This window comes from Periplaneta americana, chromosome 12, assembly GCF_040183065.1.
Source record: "Periplaneta americana isolate PAMFEO1 chromosome 12, P.americana_PAMFEO1_priV1, whole genome shotgun sequence".
Lineage (NCBI taxonomy): Eukaryota > Metazoa > Arthropoda > Insecta > Blattodea > Blattidae > Periplaneta > Periplaneta americana.
Window position 1 is genome coordinate 163,215,105 of NC_091128.1, and position 18,882 is coordinate 163,233,986.

The window sequence follows — 18,882 nt, forward strand, 5'->3', positions numbered from 1 at the left end:
ATAACACAGTGAATGACAAAAGTTTATTGTTTGTAACAAATGTTAAGTACAGTTACAATGCAGTGAAGCAATCTTTGGGTAGGAATGGTATTTTCAGTGCACACATCGTCCTCCTCCTCTTCTAATAGCGATAGTGGTCTGGTTTGAATGGGCCGCCTTCAGGAATGCTGAGATATTCTGCTTGCTTTTTGGTCAGTTTGGACAATTTCACTCCAAGATGATCCAAATGGAGGGCTGCTACCTCCTCATCCAGCTGTAAATAATAACAATGTCAAGAAAACGGAAAATATGAGTACACTTCTCCCCCCTACCTGAAGACTAATGTAGAGCCATCTTCGAAGCATTGTGAATTCCTTATTCATTAACAGGAATGGAAAAATTCACTGTATTAATAGAAAGTGTGACCATGTTTTTCAGATGTCAAGTGTATAAAGGTTTTATGTAAAAAAAAAAAACCAAGTTCTTAAACTTATATACTGCACACTAGAAAAAAAAAATCATAAAATAAAATTGTCAGACTGCGTAAAATATATGTGAGGGAAGAATCCCAAGAAGAAAAAAACTGGAACATCCACTTGAAAGATAGAGAGGCTCTTGAGAATGAAACAGACATCATGCCTAATAAATGAAATGACAAGAAAAAGATCTAGAGCCAAGGAGAATAGTTACAGATGTAATGACTCATCATCCTAACATGCTCTCTCCTATCTTCATAATAATAACAACACACAAAGCGCTCCAGTGAGTACAAAATTTTGTGCTGTCTGTTAATTTAACGAAGGCCTATAGAGAAAATATGACATTTTTGGACAAATAAATTTTTTTCCTCTTCCTGTAAATTGTTCCTAGTACCCTCCTCTATATGTTTGCAAAGTTTCAAGAGCGTAAGACGATTGCAAACCCTCCTAATGTCATAGTTTAAGATCCACACTCTTCGAGCGTCAATTCGTAATTTTTGTCTCCACTATAATATTTTGTGTATTTCTCTTCCAAATCACTAAGGCTTCTACAATTTCGTAGCTAGGAAGCTAATTCCTCCTCCCCCCCCCCCCCCCCGTATATTCATTATACCATCCTTAACAATCTTGTGCATAAATTTTTTTCTAACTCTCCAACTTTTAAAATAAAAAAATATGGGGCATGAAAGAATGTGTTGGCCTGGATGGCGCAGTCAGCACAGTGCTGGCCTTCTGTGCCCAAGGTTGTGAGTTCGATCTCGGCCCAAGTCGATGGTATTTAAGTGTCCTTAAATGCAACAGACTAATGTCAGTAATTTACTGGCATGTAACAGAACTCCTGCAGGACAAAATTCCAGCATACCGGCAATGCTGATATAACCTCAGTTGCGAGCGTCATTAAATGAAACAATTTTTTTTTTTATGTTTTGAAAAGTTGGGGTTATTTCACAAATATATTTTTTTAATCTGACATTATTTTGAAAACAGTGACTGAATAGTTCTCTTCCTAACGTAGCAGTGAGGCTGTATAAAAATATTCAGACTGATTGAATGAAATTTGTATGAATAGAATTTTGAAAATTTGAAGATAACTTAAAAATTAAGTACAGACCCAGAAACAAAGTTCAGCCCACTTGAATTTTCCAAGTGTTCCAAATTTTGTTTCTGGGTCTGCACATGATGAAAGTCAAATTGGTAACTATTAGGTTGCTAAGCTACATATGTGTACTAAAAATGAAAACTGGATCTTAAAAAATGCAGAAAATTTCATTTTCTCTGTGGTCCTTCCTTAAATGTCTTAAGAATGAATTCCAGGATATTAAACTAACGGAAATTGTTTCTTTTACCTTCTTTGGCAACATGTGTACTCCTACTGGATACTGTCCTGGCTTGGTCCACAGCTCAATTTGAGCCAGCACCTGGTTGGTGAAGGAGTTGCTCATCACAAATGATGGATGACCCATCGCACATCCCAGATTCACCAGGCGGCCCTCTGCTAAAATTATTATATGGTTTCCATTGGACAGTTTGTACCGATCAACCTGAAATATTAAACAAAAAAATGCAACAATACAGCAATAATGTGCTGATTAATCAACAATAGCAGAGAGAGATGGTCATCACCCCTAACACTCAAGCCTAGAAACTGGTTAATATTCATGACTTCCATTTTTCTATGTAATCAGGTTTAAGGACACCTGGTAGAGTTTGTCAGCTGTCCTGTATGCTTTACCTTACCTCAAAAGAAATTAATTTTCTCCAGAACTATAGCAGATAGACGAACAAAATGTTCACCAATCATAAAACAGACCCTACCGAGTTGATTGATACCCACAGTAAGTCACTAGGACTATTTTCTTTCAGTTGACAATAATTAAACACTGAAGTGAAATTTTCTGAAATGTTTCTTCATCCAGCACCATTTTCTCATCAGAAACTGTATGTCAGAACTGAATGAAAATGTTTAATGTTTAATTAGTTTGACATTGTAGCTGAAAGCTTTTCTGACATGAAGTGTTAAAATTGTTTTTCAATTTATTAACAATCAAAAATATATTAATTAATAAATTAAAATATTATGATGTTGATAATCAACTACTAATAAACAATGTGTATAAAGTTTTTAATCAAGTTCTGACAAATAATCACGCATCGCTACAGCTGATTTGGCAGCCGCTATTTTTCATTGTTCACATGTTGCAGTATTTTGTACTGCAGCACTGCAAAAGTAGTGACGTGTGACTGTACCTTAAATGGTATCAGACAGAAATAGATGAGGAAACTTTCACTTCAGTGTTTAATTATTGTCAATTGAAATAAGAAATAATCCTAATTACTTATTGTGTGAATCAATCAACTCAGCAGGGTCTGTTTTATAACTTATAAAAATTTTGTTCATCTATCTGCTATAGTTCTTGAGAAGCTGGCAGTCTCTACTAAGTGCCCATAGTAACTTTTCACAAGGTATTTTATAACTCCTGTAAGCTAAATCTTCACGTTTGGAAGATTAAAAGAGAAGCTGTTTCCTTATTACCTATATAATGCTCAACAGGTTATCTTATGAAAGGAGCAAATATTCAATATAAATTGACACAACTTCACAAGCATCAGTTATTCTCTATGGAATGTAATTTTTAATTTTTATCAATCCCTGGCGCCACAGCCCTTGAAAGGCTCACACTGACCAGCTGGCCTCGTGTTCGCATGCCGAAGCAGAGGTAAATGATCATCCAAGCAGAATGGAGGTATCGTGTGGTTAGCATGATGATCCCTCCAGCTGTTATAGCTGGCTTTCGCAACTGGATTTCGCTACCCATCGTAGCGTCTCAAGTGCATCACGAAACTAGGTGTGCATCAGTCCCATACACTGGCCGAAATTTCATGAGAAAATTTCTTCCCCCATAAGGACTTGAACCAGTGTGCATTCCATAATGTGAGTCCTAGACAGGATGACCTAGACCACGACGCCATGGCACGGGACTATGGAATGTTGTTGTTGTTTTCTAATGCCAGGCGTTTGACAATAAAGTCATTTGACCTCTTGCACTCCAATATTTTTCAAAGATATCATGACTAGCCACTGAAGCACAGATTTTGAGGTGTTCCGAATCCATTTCTTGGTTTGAGTTGCACAATGGACAGTTAGGGGACTGATATATTCCAATTCTATGCAGGTGTTTGGCCAAACAATCATGGCCTGTTGCCAAACTAAATGCAGCTACAGACGATTTTCGTGGTAAATCGGGAATTAACTGTGGATTTTGATGCAGAGAGTTCCATTTTTTCCCTTGGGATTGAGTTATCAAATTTTGTTTGTTGAAGTCTAAGTATGTAGATTTAATAAATCTCTTCACAGAGTAATACGTAGATTTAGTAACAGGTCTGTAAGTAGCAGTGCTGCCCTTTGCTAAAGCATCTGCATTCTCGTTTCCCAGGATTCCACAATGGGATGGTATCCATTGGAATAGATAGATTGGACTATGGAATGTAAACAGAGTTTAAATCAAATATGAATGAGGTCTCGCCCACCTCATTATATTTTGCTCGACTAGTATGACTAGTCAGTTTGTTTTTATACCATTAAGTACGAGAAAAATTCGTACCGGCACCGGGAATCGAACCCAGGACCTCTCAGCTGTGCGCGCTGAGTGCTCTCTAACCAACTGAGCTATGCCGGGACCCGATTCACGACGCCGGCCGAACTCCTCTCGTAGTATCATGTTACGGCCTTACTGCCTGCACTTGAGACGATACACGTCATATATGTACAGGAACGCATATTACATGACTTTGTGGCCATATTCAACAACAGTTTCTTTAAACTGTTAACATCATATATGTATCAAATATGAATGAGGTCTCGCCCACCTCATTATATTTTGCTCGACTAGTATGACTAGTCAGTTTGTTTTTATACCATTAAGTTTAAATCACTTTCAATGGCAACTCTTAGGTTCCTTAGGTCTCTGAAACTCTTGAGTCTCATTTTCATGGGACGTGACATGACATCAGTACTATACTTGTGAAGCTACCTGAGGTTTGATGTTGAGCTTCTCAACAGAATTCTTCTCCAGCCAGGATATGTCAATCTCACAGTCAAAGTGACCAATATTGCAAACAATGGAGTCATTCCGCATGTTCAGAAAGTGGTCTGCAGTGATTATATCCAAACAGCCTGTTGCTGTTACAAATATCTGCCCTTCCTTAGATGCTTCGTCCATAGTTGTGACCTGCAACAATGAATGTAACATATTTCACTCGCTTAAAGTTTTTAGATTCTGTTTTAAATTCTGAACAGTGACAACTCTCAAGCTTGGGAAGTCTTGATAAAAATCCCAGGGAGAAATTTTTTTTTTTTTTAAGTATTTAAACATTGATGGCTTCATTGCTAACATAGCCGAGTACTGGATAACAACATTGATGTAGAATGTAACCAAACATCTCTTGGACAACTTTTACATACATTGTTACATAGCTTGACAACTTTAAGTAAAATACTGTTTCAAGATTATATGATTGTATTTTAAAATCCCAAGGAGATAGAAAATGTCATTTATACATCTTAAATAATTGTGCTTGAAATTAGGGTTGCCTTGAAATGTACGAATGCATGTGTTCATTGTTAAGATGCGGCCTACTTTCAATTCGTAGAAATTCGAAGCTGCCCATACTTCCCTTCAACAAACTTGTGTCCTTAGTGATGTTTTTTTTTTATTTTAGTAGGTTATTTTACGACGCTTTATCAACATCTGAGGTTATTTAGCGTCTGAATGAGATGAAGGTGATAATGCCAGTGAAAAGAGTCCAGGGTCCAACACCGAAAGTTACCCAGCATTTGCTCTTATTGGGTTGAGGGAGAACTCCGGAAAAAACAACCAGGTAACTTGCCCCGACCGAGAATCGAACCCGGGCCACCTGGTTTTGCAGCCAGACGTGCTGTTACTCCACAGGTGTGGACATGATGCTGTTACTGCTTTAGAAATATATCACGATGTATCTGAACAAATTATTGAACACTTATCCCAATTTCAAGATATGGTTTATTCCTTTGGAGTAAATGGTTCGAAATACCAACTTTTTTTGTGAAATAATCATATGTTCTTAAACTGAAGATCACACGGTAAGACCAAGCTAGGTCTAAGTTCATGAAATTTTCTGGATTGGAGTTTAAAATGTAACATATCAGCTACCTTTGGTTCGAAGCAACCAAGATTGGAGTTTAAAATGTAATATATCAGCTACCTTTGGTTCGAAGCAACCAAGATTTCCTACAAATAATCTTACATTCTTCAAGAATATGTGCTATAAATTTGGGTGTTCTTAATAGACTCAGAAGATGGCTTAACTGTTAAGTTACAAATTTTATCTTGCGAAAATTTTACTGGACTGACTCAACTCGTTCTTCCTGTATTGTTTTCAGCTGTTACTCATTAAATGTCATTTTTATTCGTTTCTTTTTTCTTTCAGGCCCCAATAAAAATGTATAAATGAACTTTCACTTCATTATGAAAGAAACCACTTTCAACAGAAAACAAAATCCATGAACGTTCTTCATTCTTAATTCTACATGTGCACATTAAGATAATGCAACCAACTAAGAGTTAAAAATGAAGGAAAAACGAGTCTACCATAAACAAAGTTATCAAACTAGAACTACAAATTCTAATAGCAAACTCGAAAGTCCAGATTTCGAACAAGAAATGGGATGAGGTGACGGCACAAATATGCAGTTTCTGAAATCATAATTATGTCTTATCACTTGCCTCGTAGCCCTCCATTGCTGCTTGCAGAGCAACGATTGGATCAATCTCAGTGATGAGAACTCTTGCTCCAAAAGCACGCAGTGACTGGGCACAGCCCTTCCCCACGTCACCATACCCCGCCACCACGGCCACCTTACCGGCTAGCATGATGTCTGTTGCCCTTCGTATGCCATCAATAAGAGACTCCCTACAACCATACAAGTTGTCAAACTTGCTCTGAAACAAAATTCCAGACATTAGAGCTTATAATAACACTAGCTTCTTTCTGTGACCCTATTAACACCATCTAGTTCTAGAGGTCTAGGCTTCTCTCACATAGTGGGCATCCTCGATCATCTAGTTGGCATGATGTAGGACAACCATGGATGTCACAAGCCAAGGGACAAACGCCCAGTCCCGCAAAATGGAGATAATTCTCCACCCATGCCAGGAATCGAACTACAGACCATGGGTTGGGAAGCACGTGCTATCCATTCAACCATATCAGCAGACAAAACAATAGGAATAATAATACTGTACCTATTTTCTATTGGATTGGTGCTTAAGTTCGTAGCGTTTTTCATCCATTTAATATATATATATATATATATATATATATATAAAGAAAAATAATCTGCCGTCAATGAGGGTGACCATGAAGATCCAGAATAAAAGCGCTGCAGAATAATTTAGAAGGACAGGAATTTTTTAGTAAAAATTCAGAGAAATGCAAACCCAAATTCAGTCATCAATGGCCAAAATATAAATGGTAATGTAATATTTGGATTGAATCCTTAAGAATATTCAACAGTGACACAGTTAGTTACCATAGCAACGAAAAATGCTACGAACTTACGCACCAACTCAATATTTAAAATAATGATAAAAGTTTAAAAAACTTCACTGTTTTAAAATGGTATGCAGTATGCATATACAGCTGTTTCAGCGTTCTTTACTCCGTCGTCAGTGTTTGACTGTCACTTGCTATGTATCTACTACATTATACGTCCAAAAGCCAACAATAGAGTATGGATGGGCATTTACTGGTTCAAGAACCAGAAGTACTTCGAAACTTCCCTCCAATACCACGAGATGGGACTGTGCTTTGCAGTGCCAGTTTCTTCGTATCAGTCTATTTGTACCGTACAAATCAAAACAAAATATATTTAATACCCAGTTGAATTTCAATTCAGACATCTTGATAAACAATACATAGGCATGCCCAATCCCCACAATACCCATATACCCACCCAAAAGAGACAGTAATCCAGAAGGCACATAGCAATCAACAGTCAAATGCTGATGGCAGAGTAAGGTCTCTGAAACGACCATACATGCATATCAAGGTGTATTACCTTTCCAACCATTTTAACACCGTGAAGTCTTTAGAAGTGTTTTATTTTTTAAACTGTCTTCATATTTTAAATAATTCAGTGGTACAAAGTGTATCCAAAACAAAATATTTTCTTCTTTTTATTTTATTAATTCATAATTATAACACCAAAATACCTCTCCATAATTATGTAAGAGTTAAAAGGGAAGGCCGAGGAAAAGATGGTTGCAGGATGTGAAACAGGTTTAAGAACAATGGGAATTAAGAAATTGGATGATTTAAGGAGGATTGTGAAGGAAGTCAAAGCCCATCATGGACTGTAGTGTCATCGAGGAGGGAAGGAATTAATAATTATAAAATTGTCTAATTAGAAAGGTTGCAATTTTTGTATCACAACATGATTTTAAATTATCACTAGTGGCTTGTGCAGCAAATGCTGCTGCAAACTAAGTTCGTTAGACATTCAAATAAAAATTTTTCAGATTTATTTTCAATGAAGAATATTTGTCTTTTTAGTAGTTATTTGCTTCCATAATAATAAAACATACTCCCTCTGAATAGATTTTTTAAGGCCAAATACTTTCTCTTGAACCTATCCAACTTCAGTTTTTGAGTTTCAACGCGAAAACGCAGGTATCAATGTCAGGACGATAGCAGTAGCTATTTCAGGTCATTGTGGATTGTAGGCAAAAGTTAAAAAAATGTCAGGTTTGCTAAGCTTTCGAACAATAGCATTTTCGTATAGCTGCTGCATGTAGAACTTGAAATGTAGAGCGTAAAATCATTTTATCCTACTAAGAGATCTTGCTGAAATGATCTGGAGACTACAAAATTTTCTAGGCTTCTTATTTTATCAGTAAGTAATACCTTTTGATCTTTCCTTAGGAACTGTAATTTTTGCGCTCTGTTGAGCCAATACTGAAGACAATGACACATATCAATATCTACACTACACCGCCATTAAGTATATGAAAAAGACCCAACCCCACTGGGCTAATAAGTATAAAAATATTTGATTTTTAATAACAATATTATCTTACTTAAGTTTTGTAGTTATATATAGCAGCCACTCAGTAAATTATAGAAATGAAGATCTAAATTAATATATTCTCTACATTTACTTACATAACCTCAAAACGTTTCACTTTCATGTCATCAATATTATGTACAATTAATGAAAAATAGATGCATCATGATATTAACTATAATAATACTTAATTTCTAATGATAATAATGTCATCAAACCACCTCAAGTTTCGTAGATTTGAATATCCAATACACAGCAGTACTCAGAAAATTGTTTTACACTGCAGAATCAGTTTTTAACCACTTCCCTTATTATCCCGAGTTAACTCGGGTTGCTAACATGTGTCAAAATTTATTAACCCGAGTTAACTCGTTTGAGTCCCATTGTCTATTTCATAGTGATTTTTTAAGTATGTAAGAAAGTTTGTGATGTACAGTGATTCTGCAATATTAAATGACCTCTTTACGAAAATAAAAAAATATGACACTTTTTTTCACAAAACTGGTAAAATAAATAGTAAGGGAAGAGGTTAATAACAAATTGAATTGAGCTCTAAATATGTCGGCAATCCTGCAGGTAATAGCCTATGTAATAGCCTATTGTTTATTGTAGTTTGTGTTTTGTTCTGAAATTCAATCAAGTCGGCCGTGATTTGATAAAATTAGTTCTCAAAACTGACAACAGATGGATTTTGGAAAATAGGAAAATTATGTAGGAAAATTGACATTTCACTGAAAACTACTACTTTTCCGAAAAACTTTGGGTTCCAAGCTTCAAAATGAGGGGCCAGTTATTAAAATCCGTTCAGCCATTTTCCCGTAATTTCCATTACCAGTTCAAATTATATATATAGATTTTCATAACTACTCCAGATTTCGGGAATAAATTATGCTGTAATCATTATGTCTTGGACCTTCAAACGAAACAATTATTCACAACCTCTGCTAATGGACTATACTATTCTTATGTGTAGAAACATAGTTTAATTTCCTGCAAGAACTGTCATTTCTGCACATTAGTGGAGCTAAGTTACCTCTGTCAGTAGAAGGACAGAGTATGAAACTGGAAGAACTCGCATTCGAACCTAGGTGGAGGAAATGTTTTTGTTTTTAATTTCGCAGTTTTATTTTCAGAACACTTGTGGGCTCCATTTAGTCTCCTATAGTACAATTTATCACTGTTTTTCCTAGAATTAAGATTATACCGATGAGCACATCGCTTTCTTTAGTGGTCGCATTAAGAAAGCAATGAAGCTTTACTTCATTGTCCCCGATGTGCGTGCAAGGCTCTTTATATCCACATACTAAGAAATCTGCAGTTATGCTACATTGTTTGTAAAACATCTAGAACTAACGTAGGCTAATTAAATACTTACTTACTTACTTACTGGCTTTTAAGGAACCCGAAGGTTCATTGCCGCCCTCACATAAGCCCGCCATCGGTCCCTATCCTGAGCAAGATTAATCCAGTCTCTATCATCATACCCCACCTCTCTCAAATCCATTTTAATATTATCCTCCCATCTACGTCTCGGCCTCCCTAAAGGTCTTTTTCCCTCCAGCCTCCCAACTAACACTCTATATGCATTTCTGGATTCGCCCATACGTGCTACATGCCCTGCCCATCTCAAACGTCTGGTTTTTAAGTTCCTAATTATGTTAGGTGAAGAATACAATGCGTGCAGTTCTGTGTTGTGTAACTTTCTCCATTCTCCTGTAACTTCATCCCGCTTAGCCCCAAATATTTTCCTAAGCACCTTATTCTCAAACACCCTTAACCTATGTTCCTCTCTCAGAGTGAGAGTCCAAGTTTCACAACCATACAGAAGAACCAGTAATATAACTGTTTTATAAATTCTAACTTTCAGATTTTTGGACAGCAGACTGGATGATAAGAGCTTCTCAACCGAATAATAACATGCATTTCCCATATTTATTCTGCGTTTAATTTCCTCCCGAGTGTCATTTATATTTGTTACTGTTGCTCCAAGATATTTGAATTTTTCCACCTCTTCGAAGGAAAAATGTCCAATTTTTATATTTCCATTTCGTACAATATTCTGGTCACGGGACATAATCATATACTTTGTCTTTTCGGGATTTACTTCCAAACCGATCGCTTTACTTGCTTCAAGTAAAATTTCCGTGTTTTCCCTAATCGTTTGTGTATTTTCTCCTAACATATTCACGTCATCTGCATAAACAAGAAGCTGATGTAACCCGTTCAATTCCAAACCCTCTCTGTTATCCTGAACTTTCCTAATGGCATATTCTAGAGCGAAGTTAAAAAGTAAAGGTGATAGTGCATCTCCCTGCTAATTAAATACTTTTTTTAATTACCTTTGTTACAGAATCATTGACGTTAATGGCAGGGACTTTCAGTTTACCGTCCTTCACCATCTTGTACAGATTGTGCACACCCGTAGTAGTTTCTTCAGACAGTCCTTTAATACCTTCCAAGTACTGTGGATACTTTGTGTGTACTAGACTAGTGAGATCACCTCCATCATCCAGAATCATGTTGAGAGGCTGAGAACATAAAAAAAAGACAAACTGAGTCATCACTTTATCATTAAAAGCAAGAAAGGGCAGTAAGACTTCTAAGTTCTGCAGTCTGCCTCTTATAAACGAATTGTTGTGCAAATGAAGGGGCTCTTCGCCATTTTTCTACAGCATAAAAGGCAAACTAGTCCCTCACCATGTTTACTTACTTACTGCTTTTAAGGAACTTGGAGGTTCATTGCCGCCCTCACATAAGCCCGCCATTGGTCCCTATCCTGAGCAAGATTAATCCATTCTCTACCATCATATCCCACCTCCCTCAAATCCATTTTAATATTATCTTCCCATCTATGTCTCAGCCTCCCCAAAGGTCTTTTGTCCTCCGGCCTCCCAACTAACACTCTATATGCATTTCTGGATTCGCCCATATGTGCTACATGTCCTGCCCATCTCAAACGTCTGGATTTTATGGTCCTAATTATGTCAGGTGAAGTATACAATGCGTGCAGCTCTGCGTTGTGTAACTTTCTCCATTCTCCTGTAACTTCATCCCTCTTAGCCCCAAATATTTTCCTAAGAACCTTATTCTCAAACACCCTTAATCTCTGTTCCTCTCTCAAAGTGAGAGTCCAAGTTTCACAACCATACAGAACAACCAGTAATATAACTGTTTTATAAATTCTAACTTTTAGATTTTTTAACAGAAGACTAGATGACAAAAGCTTCTCAACCGAATAATAACACGCATTTCCCATATTTATTCTGTGTTTAATTTCCTCCAAAGTGTCATTTATGTTTGTTACTGTTGCTCCAAGATATTTGAATTTTTCCACCTCTTCGAAGGATAAATATCCAATTTTTATATTTCCATTTCGTACTATATTCTGGTCACGAGACATAATCATATACTTAGTCTTTTCGGGATTTACTTCCAACCCAATCGCTTTACTTGCTTCAACTAGAATTTCCGCGTTTTCCCTAATCGTTTGTGGATCTCTCCTAACATATTCACGTCATCTGCATAGACAAGAAGCTGATGTAACCCATTCAATTCCAAACTCTCTGCGTTATCCTGAACTTTCCTAATGGCATATTCTAGAGCAAAGTTAAAAAGTAAAGGTGATAGTACATCTCCCTGCTTTAGCCCGTAGTGAATTGGAAAAGCATCAGATAGAAGCTGGCCTATACGGACTCTGCTGTAAGTTTCACTAAGACACATTTTAATTAATCGAACTAGTTTCTTGGGTATACCAAATTCAATAAGAATATTATATAAAACTTCTCTCTTAACTGAGTCATATGCCTTTTTGAAATCTATGAATAACTGATGTACTGTACCCTTATACTCCCATTTTTTCTCCATTATCTGTCGAATACAAAAAATCTGATCAATAGTCGATCTATTATGCCTAAAACCACACTGATGATCCCCAATACACTATGTTTACTACAATAAGTATTACTTGGAGTCTATACACATAATAGGTTCGTTCCAACAAGCAGTTCATGTACGAAAGATGGGTCATCTTATGTGCATGCGCTGGTTGGGTATCTGCTACGGGATTGAAATAGAACTGGACAATGTTGGAATGCTTTTTCAGATCATTGTGTACACATTTTAAAAATGGACATAGTTGCCACAGTGAAACAGTTTACACTTATTGAGACAAAATCTGGCATCATCCTCATGTATGTTCTTTTTTTTTTTCCGGCCTTTTCTTAATCCAGCCAAATACCAAGCATCAAAGTTTTCGTCTGTTAAATATCGACATTGTTTGAGAGCGCATTTCTCTACCTGTGATGGTGCCGTTAAATGTGAATGTGTTGCCATTGGACATGACGGTGCCGGTCTGTGACCTTGACGTTCCGTATAATGTGAATCGACCTTAAGAGTGGAACATGATGCGGGAACAGTTTTTGTATCTCCGGATGACGTCATTGACCACAACGTTTGAATAGACATCTCCAACCGCTACAATGTAACGGTCAGTCATTGCGTTCATCTCAGAGGAAAGAATGCCTTTATTACCGCAAATGTATAAACAAATAAAAGCTTTCAAAGGGAAAGTAAGATTGTGGGAGACAAGTTTCAGTGGGTAAATGTTACCACTTCAGTAATCTAAAATTGTTACCTAATTTGAATCAAGACCAGGGTAACAAATATATTGAAGTACTGAAGGACGTGAAAAAATTATTTAAGATGTGAACAGTTCTAATTTAAAATAATTGTTTGTGAATTCCTAAGATGTTTTGGTTATTATATGTTGTTGTTTTCTAATGCCAGGCGTTTGACAATAAAGTCATTTGACCTCTTGCACTCCAATATTTTTCAAAGATATTATCATGGTCAGCCACTGAAGCACAGATTTTGAGGTGTTCCGAATCCATGTGAAAATGGCAAGTTGTAGCCGATTTAAGTGAAGACCATATTTTAACGTTTTGGTGGCTACTTCATTCACACACAATCCCCAGAATGTCTGGAGGACCACACCTGCTGTTGGTCGACGGGTCCATTGGACCTAGCTGGGAGATCTTGTTGATCACCAGCTTTCCCTCCTTAAGCCACTGGAGGACGATTTTAGTGCCATAGCAGGTCAGCACTAGGAACAGAGAAGTAGAAAGAGGAGGAAGGAAAGGGAAATGAACCCCTAGGCCTCGAATGCTCTAATGCCATCAGGGTCAAAGAAAGTAAGAGTTCAGTCAGAGGACTGGATAGGAAAGGGTAAAGAGGGAATTAGGTATTGGTTAGAGGAAAATTATACCAAATTCAGTCATTAACTCATCAAGCTGACCAGTGCTAATTGATGAGTAGCCCCTCCCTTTAGTTCAGCTCGTAAAATTATGCTTACTAACAGCTGCACCACAGGAAGGTAGGGATGGGACATTGGGTATTTGTCCAGGTTGGTTCCTTAAAGCCTTCAATGGGAAGGATTAATGGCTCTCCCCCCTGTATCCGACAGATACCTTTTTGCAGCCGGTTATTATATAATTATTGAAAACATTACGACACACATTATCTAACTATTATTGTAATGAATATATCAATATTGGCAAATCATAGGACCAACAAGTTAATTGTAATTTAATTATTATTTAATTGAATTTTATTTTATGAAATATATAAACTTGAAAGAAAAGAGAGATACCTAAAATTATTTACTAGAAATGAAATATTGTGCTTAAATAATTACGTAACATATGGTTCTTCATGCTTCAGAATTCTTCTTTTAATCATTGACATATTATTAGAAAATAAATTATTATTATTGATTTATTGCAAACTACTTAAGAAATTCCTTCCGAAAACAACCGTCTATTGTGCCATGCATATTAAGTACAGCTCAAAAAGTGCAGCTTTGTAGTATTTCTCCTACGACAGTTTGTAACATAAATCAAGAATGAGCTATCTTCGGGAATAGAGCTTATCTCCTCAGCTGATTGTGCTATCTAAACTTGCTCCCTGCAATAACTTCTATACGTTGGCCTTGAGATCCCTGCTCTACAGCTACCTACATTTCCATGAAAATGTATCATTTCTTTATTCTATATACCTATTTTAAATGACATATGAAATATATAAAAGTTATGACTTACTGTTACTACTAATTTAGTCTTATAACACTATTTATTTATATTTGTTTGTTTATTTATTGTTATAAATCGACCATTATTTATCTCCACGACAAAAAAAAAAAAAAGCAAATTCTGGAAATGAAAATATAAGAAACAATGAAATAGCATTCGAAATATGTGAAACAACGTTCAGAACAATATTGTTTCACATTTTTCGAATGCTATTTCATTGTTTCATATGTTTTCACTTCCTGAATTTGCTAATTCTTTGTTGTAGGAATAATTTTATCAGTCTTTCTTTTCTATCATCCCTACTTTTTTTGACAGTGTAAATCAGGCGAGTTTCTTAGCCAAGACAATGTTGCAATACATCCCTGTTCAGTCAATCGTAAACAGCTTATAAAGTTAAGAAAACATAACGATAATGCATGCTGTCTAATTTTTAATTTTCTGTTACACTTATATGACAAAACTACAAAAGGCATTAAGTTCTTAGTAACCGATTCAATCAATAATATTTATATAACATCTATTTTGTTGAGTATTGTAACTCATGCATTTGAACGACTTACTACTGCTTTTAAGTTTAATTTAATTGATTGTTTAATTTCTGCATTAATATCATTTTAAATGTAGTTATTTTAATTTAGGTCAGGGGTATCAAAATTCTGAAAATAATCATGTATCAGCTTGTTTGACAGAGTAGAAAAGGTTTTGGATCACATTTCTCAACAACATGGGTCTACCTGTCCATCTGCGAATACTAAAGTCTGCTCTATGCACCAGATATACTCTTCATCCGTCTCTCCTTTCCAAGCATATACTGGCACACCTCTTTTGGCCATCGCAGCTGCAGCATGATCTTGTGTGCTGAATATATTGCAGCTTGACCACTGTGCCTGCAAATTACAACAACAACTCAAGTCATAAAATGTACCGAAGAAATTCATTTCAGGTATTAACTATATACCAGTTATAGTATATTACGATACAAGTCTTTTTATAAAATCGAGGAAAAGTTTGAAAAAAAAAAAAAGAGGAGAGCAAGTTTTTCAATTTCCGATATTTTGTAATGTACTTCACAAACGGGTATTATACAACATTTTTTGCACGATCATATTTTTTAAATTACAAATACAATATATTTTGCATTCAAAATTTAGAGCAATATTATTCCAAAGCCTTCACAAAACTGCACTGTAATGGTAACTAAGTAATAAATAATAGGAATGGGTCTGTTTCAGCATAATTTATGTTATGAAGAATGGTTTTCCTAGCAACAAGTTTCTGCGTAGGAATTCTAACTTCCAAGGCCCAACAACATTAGTTGTAAATACAGTAAAAAACATGATCGTGCAAAATAGTAATTTATATAGCAAGGGCAATGGAGTTGCTACCAAGGGCCTCTGGCCTGAGGGTGCAAGTGACCCGAGGTTTAAACATGAGATTTCGCCAAAGATTCATCCATTATTTTGTGACTCACTAGTCCGTAATTGAATAAATTAAAACTTTTTGACAAGAGTTTGAAGTTAGAAATTCACTTTGTGTTTGTATATCTTGTTTAGCGTGTTTTGTTTTGGTATCTAGGGACTGTTTTTACTAGAAAAATACGTTGAGAGAGGCCCTGCATGATGCTAGTATTTCTTTGTTGTTAAATTACCAGTCTCTGAATTTAATAAACAATAATCTGTTATGTTGGAAATGATGTTGGGACCTGGTGAAACCGATATTCCTTCTGGAGTTGTTATTAAAACCAAACATGCTGAAGATAAGTTGTTGCCAATTAAATCTAGATTTTGTTTGGCCTTAGGGCTTATAAAAGTTTTTTTTTTTTGGGTCCACAAAGGTATATATCGTATCCATTGAGAAACGGAACAATTATGGACTAGTGTACCACAAAATATTTTATTTCTACGAATTCATTCACTGCATCAATATAACAAATTTTGTGGTTCATTTCTCTAATGAGCATGAACATAAATATTAACAAACACAATGGTATTCACATTAAATCTAACATTCATAAATGCTTTGCATTTTGTATTGTTTTATCATGGTTGTAAATAAGAAACTACACGGTTTTTCTAAAGTAAAGCATAATTGCAGTTAAAATTTAATGAGGGGACTTTGGACAAAGCTCGGACACGTGAAACTCTGTATTTAGAAAGGAATATTTTTATGGAAATAAACTATTTCTGCAAGTTATGACGTTATCAAACAATTTTTAAATGACAGCCTTCAGGTTTTCTTAATATCAAATGAACAAGCAGATTTTTTTTTGTATACTTCATTTGTTTTATACAGACGCACTCTGGTTATGGTTACTATGGCAAAAATTTAATTATTTATAGGCTACATTAGTTCTTGTGTTATGAAAGGAGTTTTATTGATGAAATAAATGAGAGAATTAAGATCCCGATGATGATAGGATTTGGTGACAGAAGACTTAAAATAACGAAGTTATGCACACTTTTTAACGAAACTTATCAAAGGCCATCAAATTTCAAGAGTCACCTGTGAGTAAATAAAAACGAACAAGAACGTCAAGTTTAAAACTGTTGTCTGTGGACGATTTAGCATATCTCTATGTCTCTGACATGTCCATTTCACTTCTGTTCTGCTCACTGAGAGATAGGTGGCCGAATTGGATGAGTTTAATTGAAAAATGTGTATACCTATATGCAACGTTTTTTATATATAAAAAACTCCATACTTAGATTTTTTAACAGCTCAAGAGTCTATGGTTTAATATATAACTGAAAATATTCTTGAAAAGTGATGCTCCTAAAATGTTTGATAAATTGTTCTTTTTCTCAAGGTCTTCACAACGTCACTACGATAACGAATTTTTACCTTACCTCGGCACCCAATTCCAAAAGTGTTTCTATTAGAACCGCAGTTTGTACTGTCATATGTAAGCAACCTGCAATTCTAGCTCCTTTTAGGGGCTGTGACTTGCCATACTTCTTCCGCAGAGACATAAGCCCTGGCATTTCTTCTTCTGCCAACATGATTTCTTTTCTTCCCCATTCTGCGAGGTTTATATCCGCTGCGAATAATAAACATCACGTTGAAATTGCCGCCATTACCTCGTGCTTCTCACTTTGGCGTTCCTTTTCACACCTATTACAATCATTACGTGCAAGGCGTACAGTTATTGACATCTGAAAGAATGTAATCACTAACACAGGCATAGACGCTAGGATATTGCCGACACACCTGTCTTTATACTTACCAATTTTGTATGACGGCTTCTTTGACATGATTCAGTAGCTCCTTATCCAACTTATACCTTTGAAGAAATTCTGTTAACAGAGGCCTTTACATGCTTACGGCTGCTTTATATAGCCTTTGTGATTAGTTTTATTTGTACAAATAGGCGGGGCGAAAATCCAATGCTTTCCCTCATTGGTTATAAGGTTCACATAAACTCACGGCGGTCAAGTGCTTTCATACGTTTACTTGTCAGAGAGTGAGAATTATGTAAAACATGTGAACAAATTGAAACCAACCAAAGTTCGGAGGTAGGAATCAGACGATTTTTTTATAAGAGCTATTTTTATACGAGTTACTATTTACATACAATTATAGTATCTATTACAATTACGGATAGTATCTTGTTACTTCACTACACAAATGGTTAGTTACGCAAAAAATATAACTTGAAAATTGCTAAGACGAAAAAAATATAATAAATGAAACGAAAGGTGAATAGTCAATAATGTTCATGGAGATCTCCGTTACCTATGTTGAATTATGGCAGATTATTAGTGCGTAAGTGATTCTTATTTAGACACAATGAATACTCCATATTTGAAAATACATTACATTTATAAATTTGTTCTAGAGTGAAGAAGACTTCTTGCGCCCCTGCTCTCCCCAAGTGTCGAGAACAATCGGAATAAACTAAACATGTTATTATTGTAAGGTTTGTGAAATGAAATGAGATAATGTTTCTTTGAGTTTTATTACGAAAATATATTATGAATGAATTATTAATAATACTTGTCTTGTAATATTTATGTACTATACCAGAGTAGGTGGCTCTACAGCACAGTTTAGTACATACAGTTACAAAGCTCAATACGCAGGGAATATGCATCCAATGACAATTGAACTTTAGTTGCTACCAGCTAGGATCGCTACTATCGCACAGTCTATTGTTCAGTAGTCTCAGTTGCTAACCGCTTGGAGCATTGTATCGTGACAAATGCACTAAATCACCTCAAGCTTCGTGACTGTCTGTGTT

At 35.8% G+C, this 18,882-nt stretch overlaps 1 protein-coding gene across 1 annotated transcript; it reads right to left on the bottom strand.

Annotated features, from left to right (window-relative positions):
* Position 1: 1 nt before the first annotated feature.
* On the bottom strand, positions 2-18,147 carry Ahcy (adenosylhomocysteinase). Its single transcript, XM_069842478.1, has 8 exons — positions 17,869-18,147; positions 17,492-17,682; positions 15,380-15,532; positions 10,899-11,087; positions 6,221-6,436; positions 4,490-4,687; positions 1,805-1,999; positions 2-253 (listed from the first exon to the last, which is right to left on the bottom strand). Exons 1-8 carry the CDS (start codon positions 17,894-17,896, stop codon positions 122-124), a joined length of 1,302 nt encoding a protein of 433 aa, XP_069698579.1. The 5' UTR covers positions 17,897-18,147; the 3' UTR covers positions 2-121.
* Positions 18,148-18,882: the final 735 nt, after the last annotated feature.

Excerpts from the sequence above, each read along its gene's own strand:
- Ahcy (XM_069842478.1), bottom strand. The coding sequence starts at position 17,896 with ATGTCAAAGAAGCCGTCATACAAAATTG. Across the intron at positions 17,683-17,868 it reads GAAGCCGTCATACAAAATTG|CGGATATAAACCTCGCAGAA; the intron begins GTAAGTATAAAG and ends TATTATTCGCAG. Across the intron at positions 11,088-15,379 it reads TAGTATTCGCAGATGGACAG|CCTCTCAACATGATTCTGGA; the intron begins GTAGACCCATGT and ends TTATGTTCTCAG.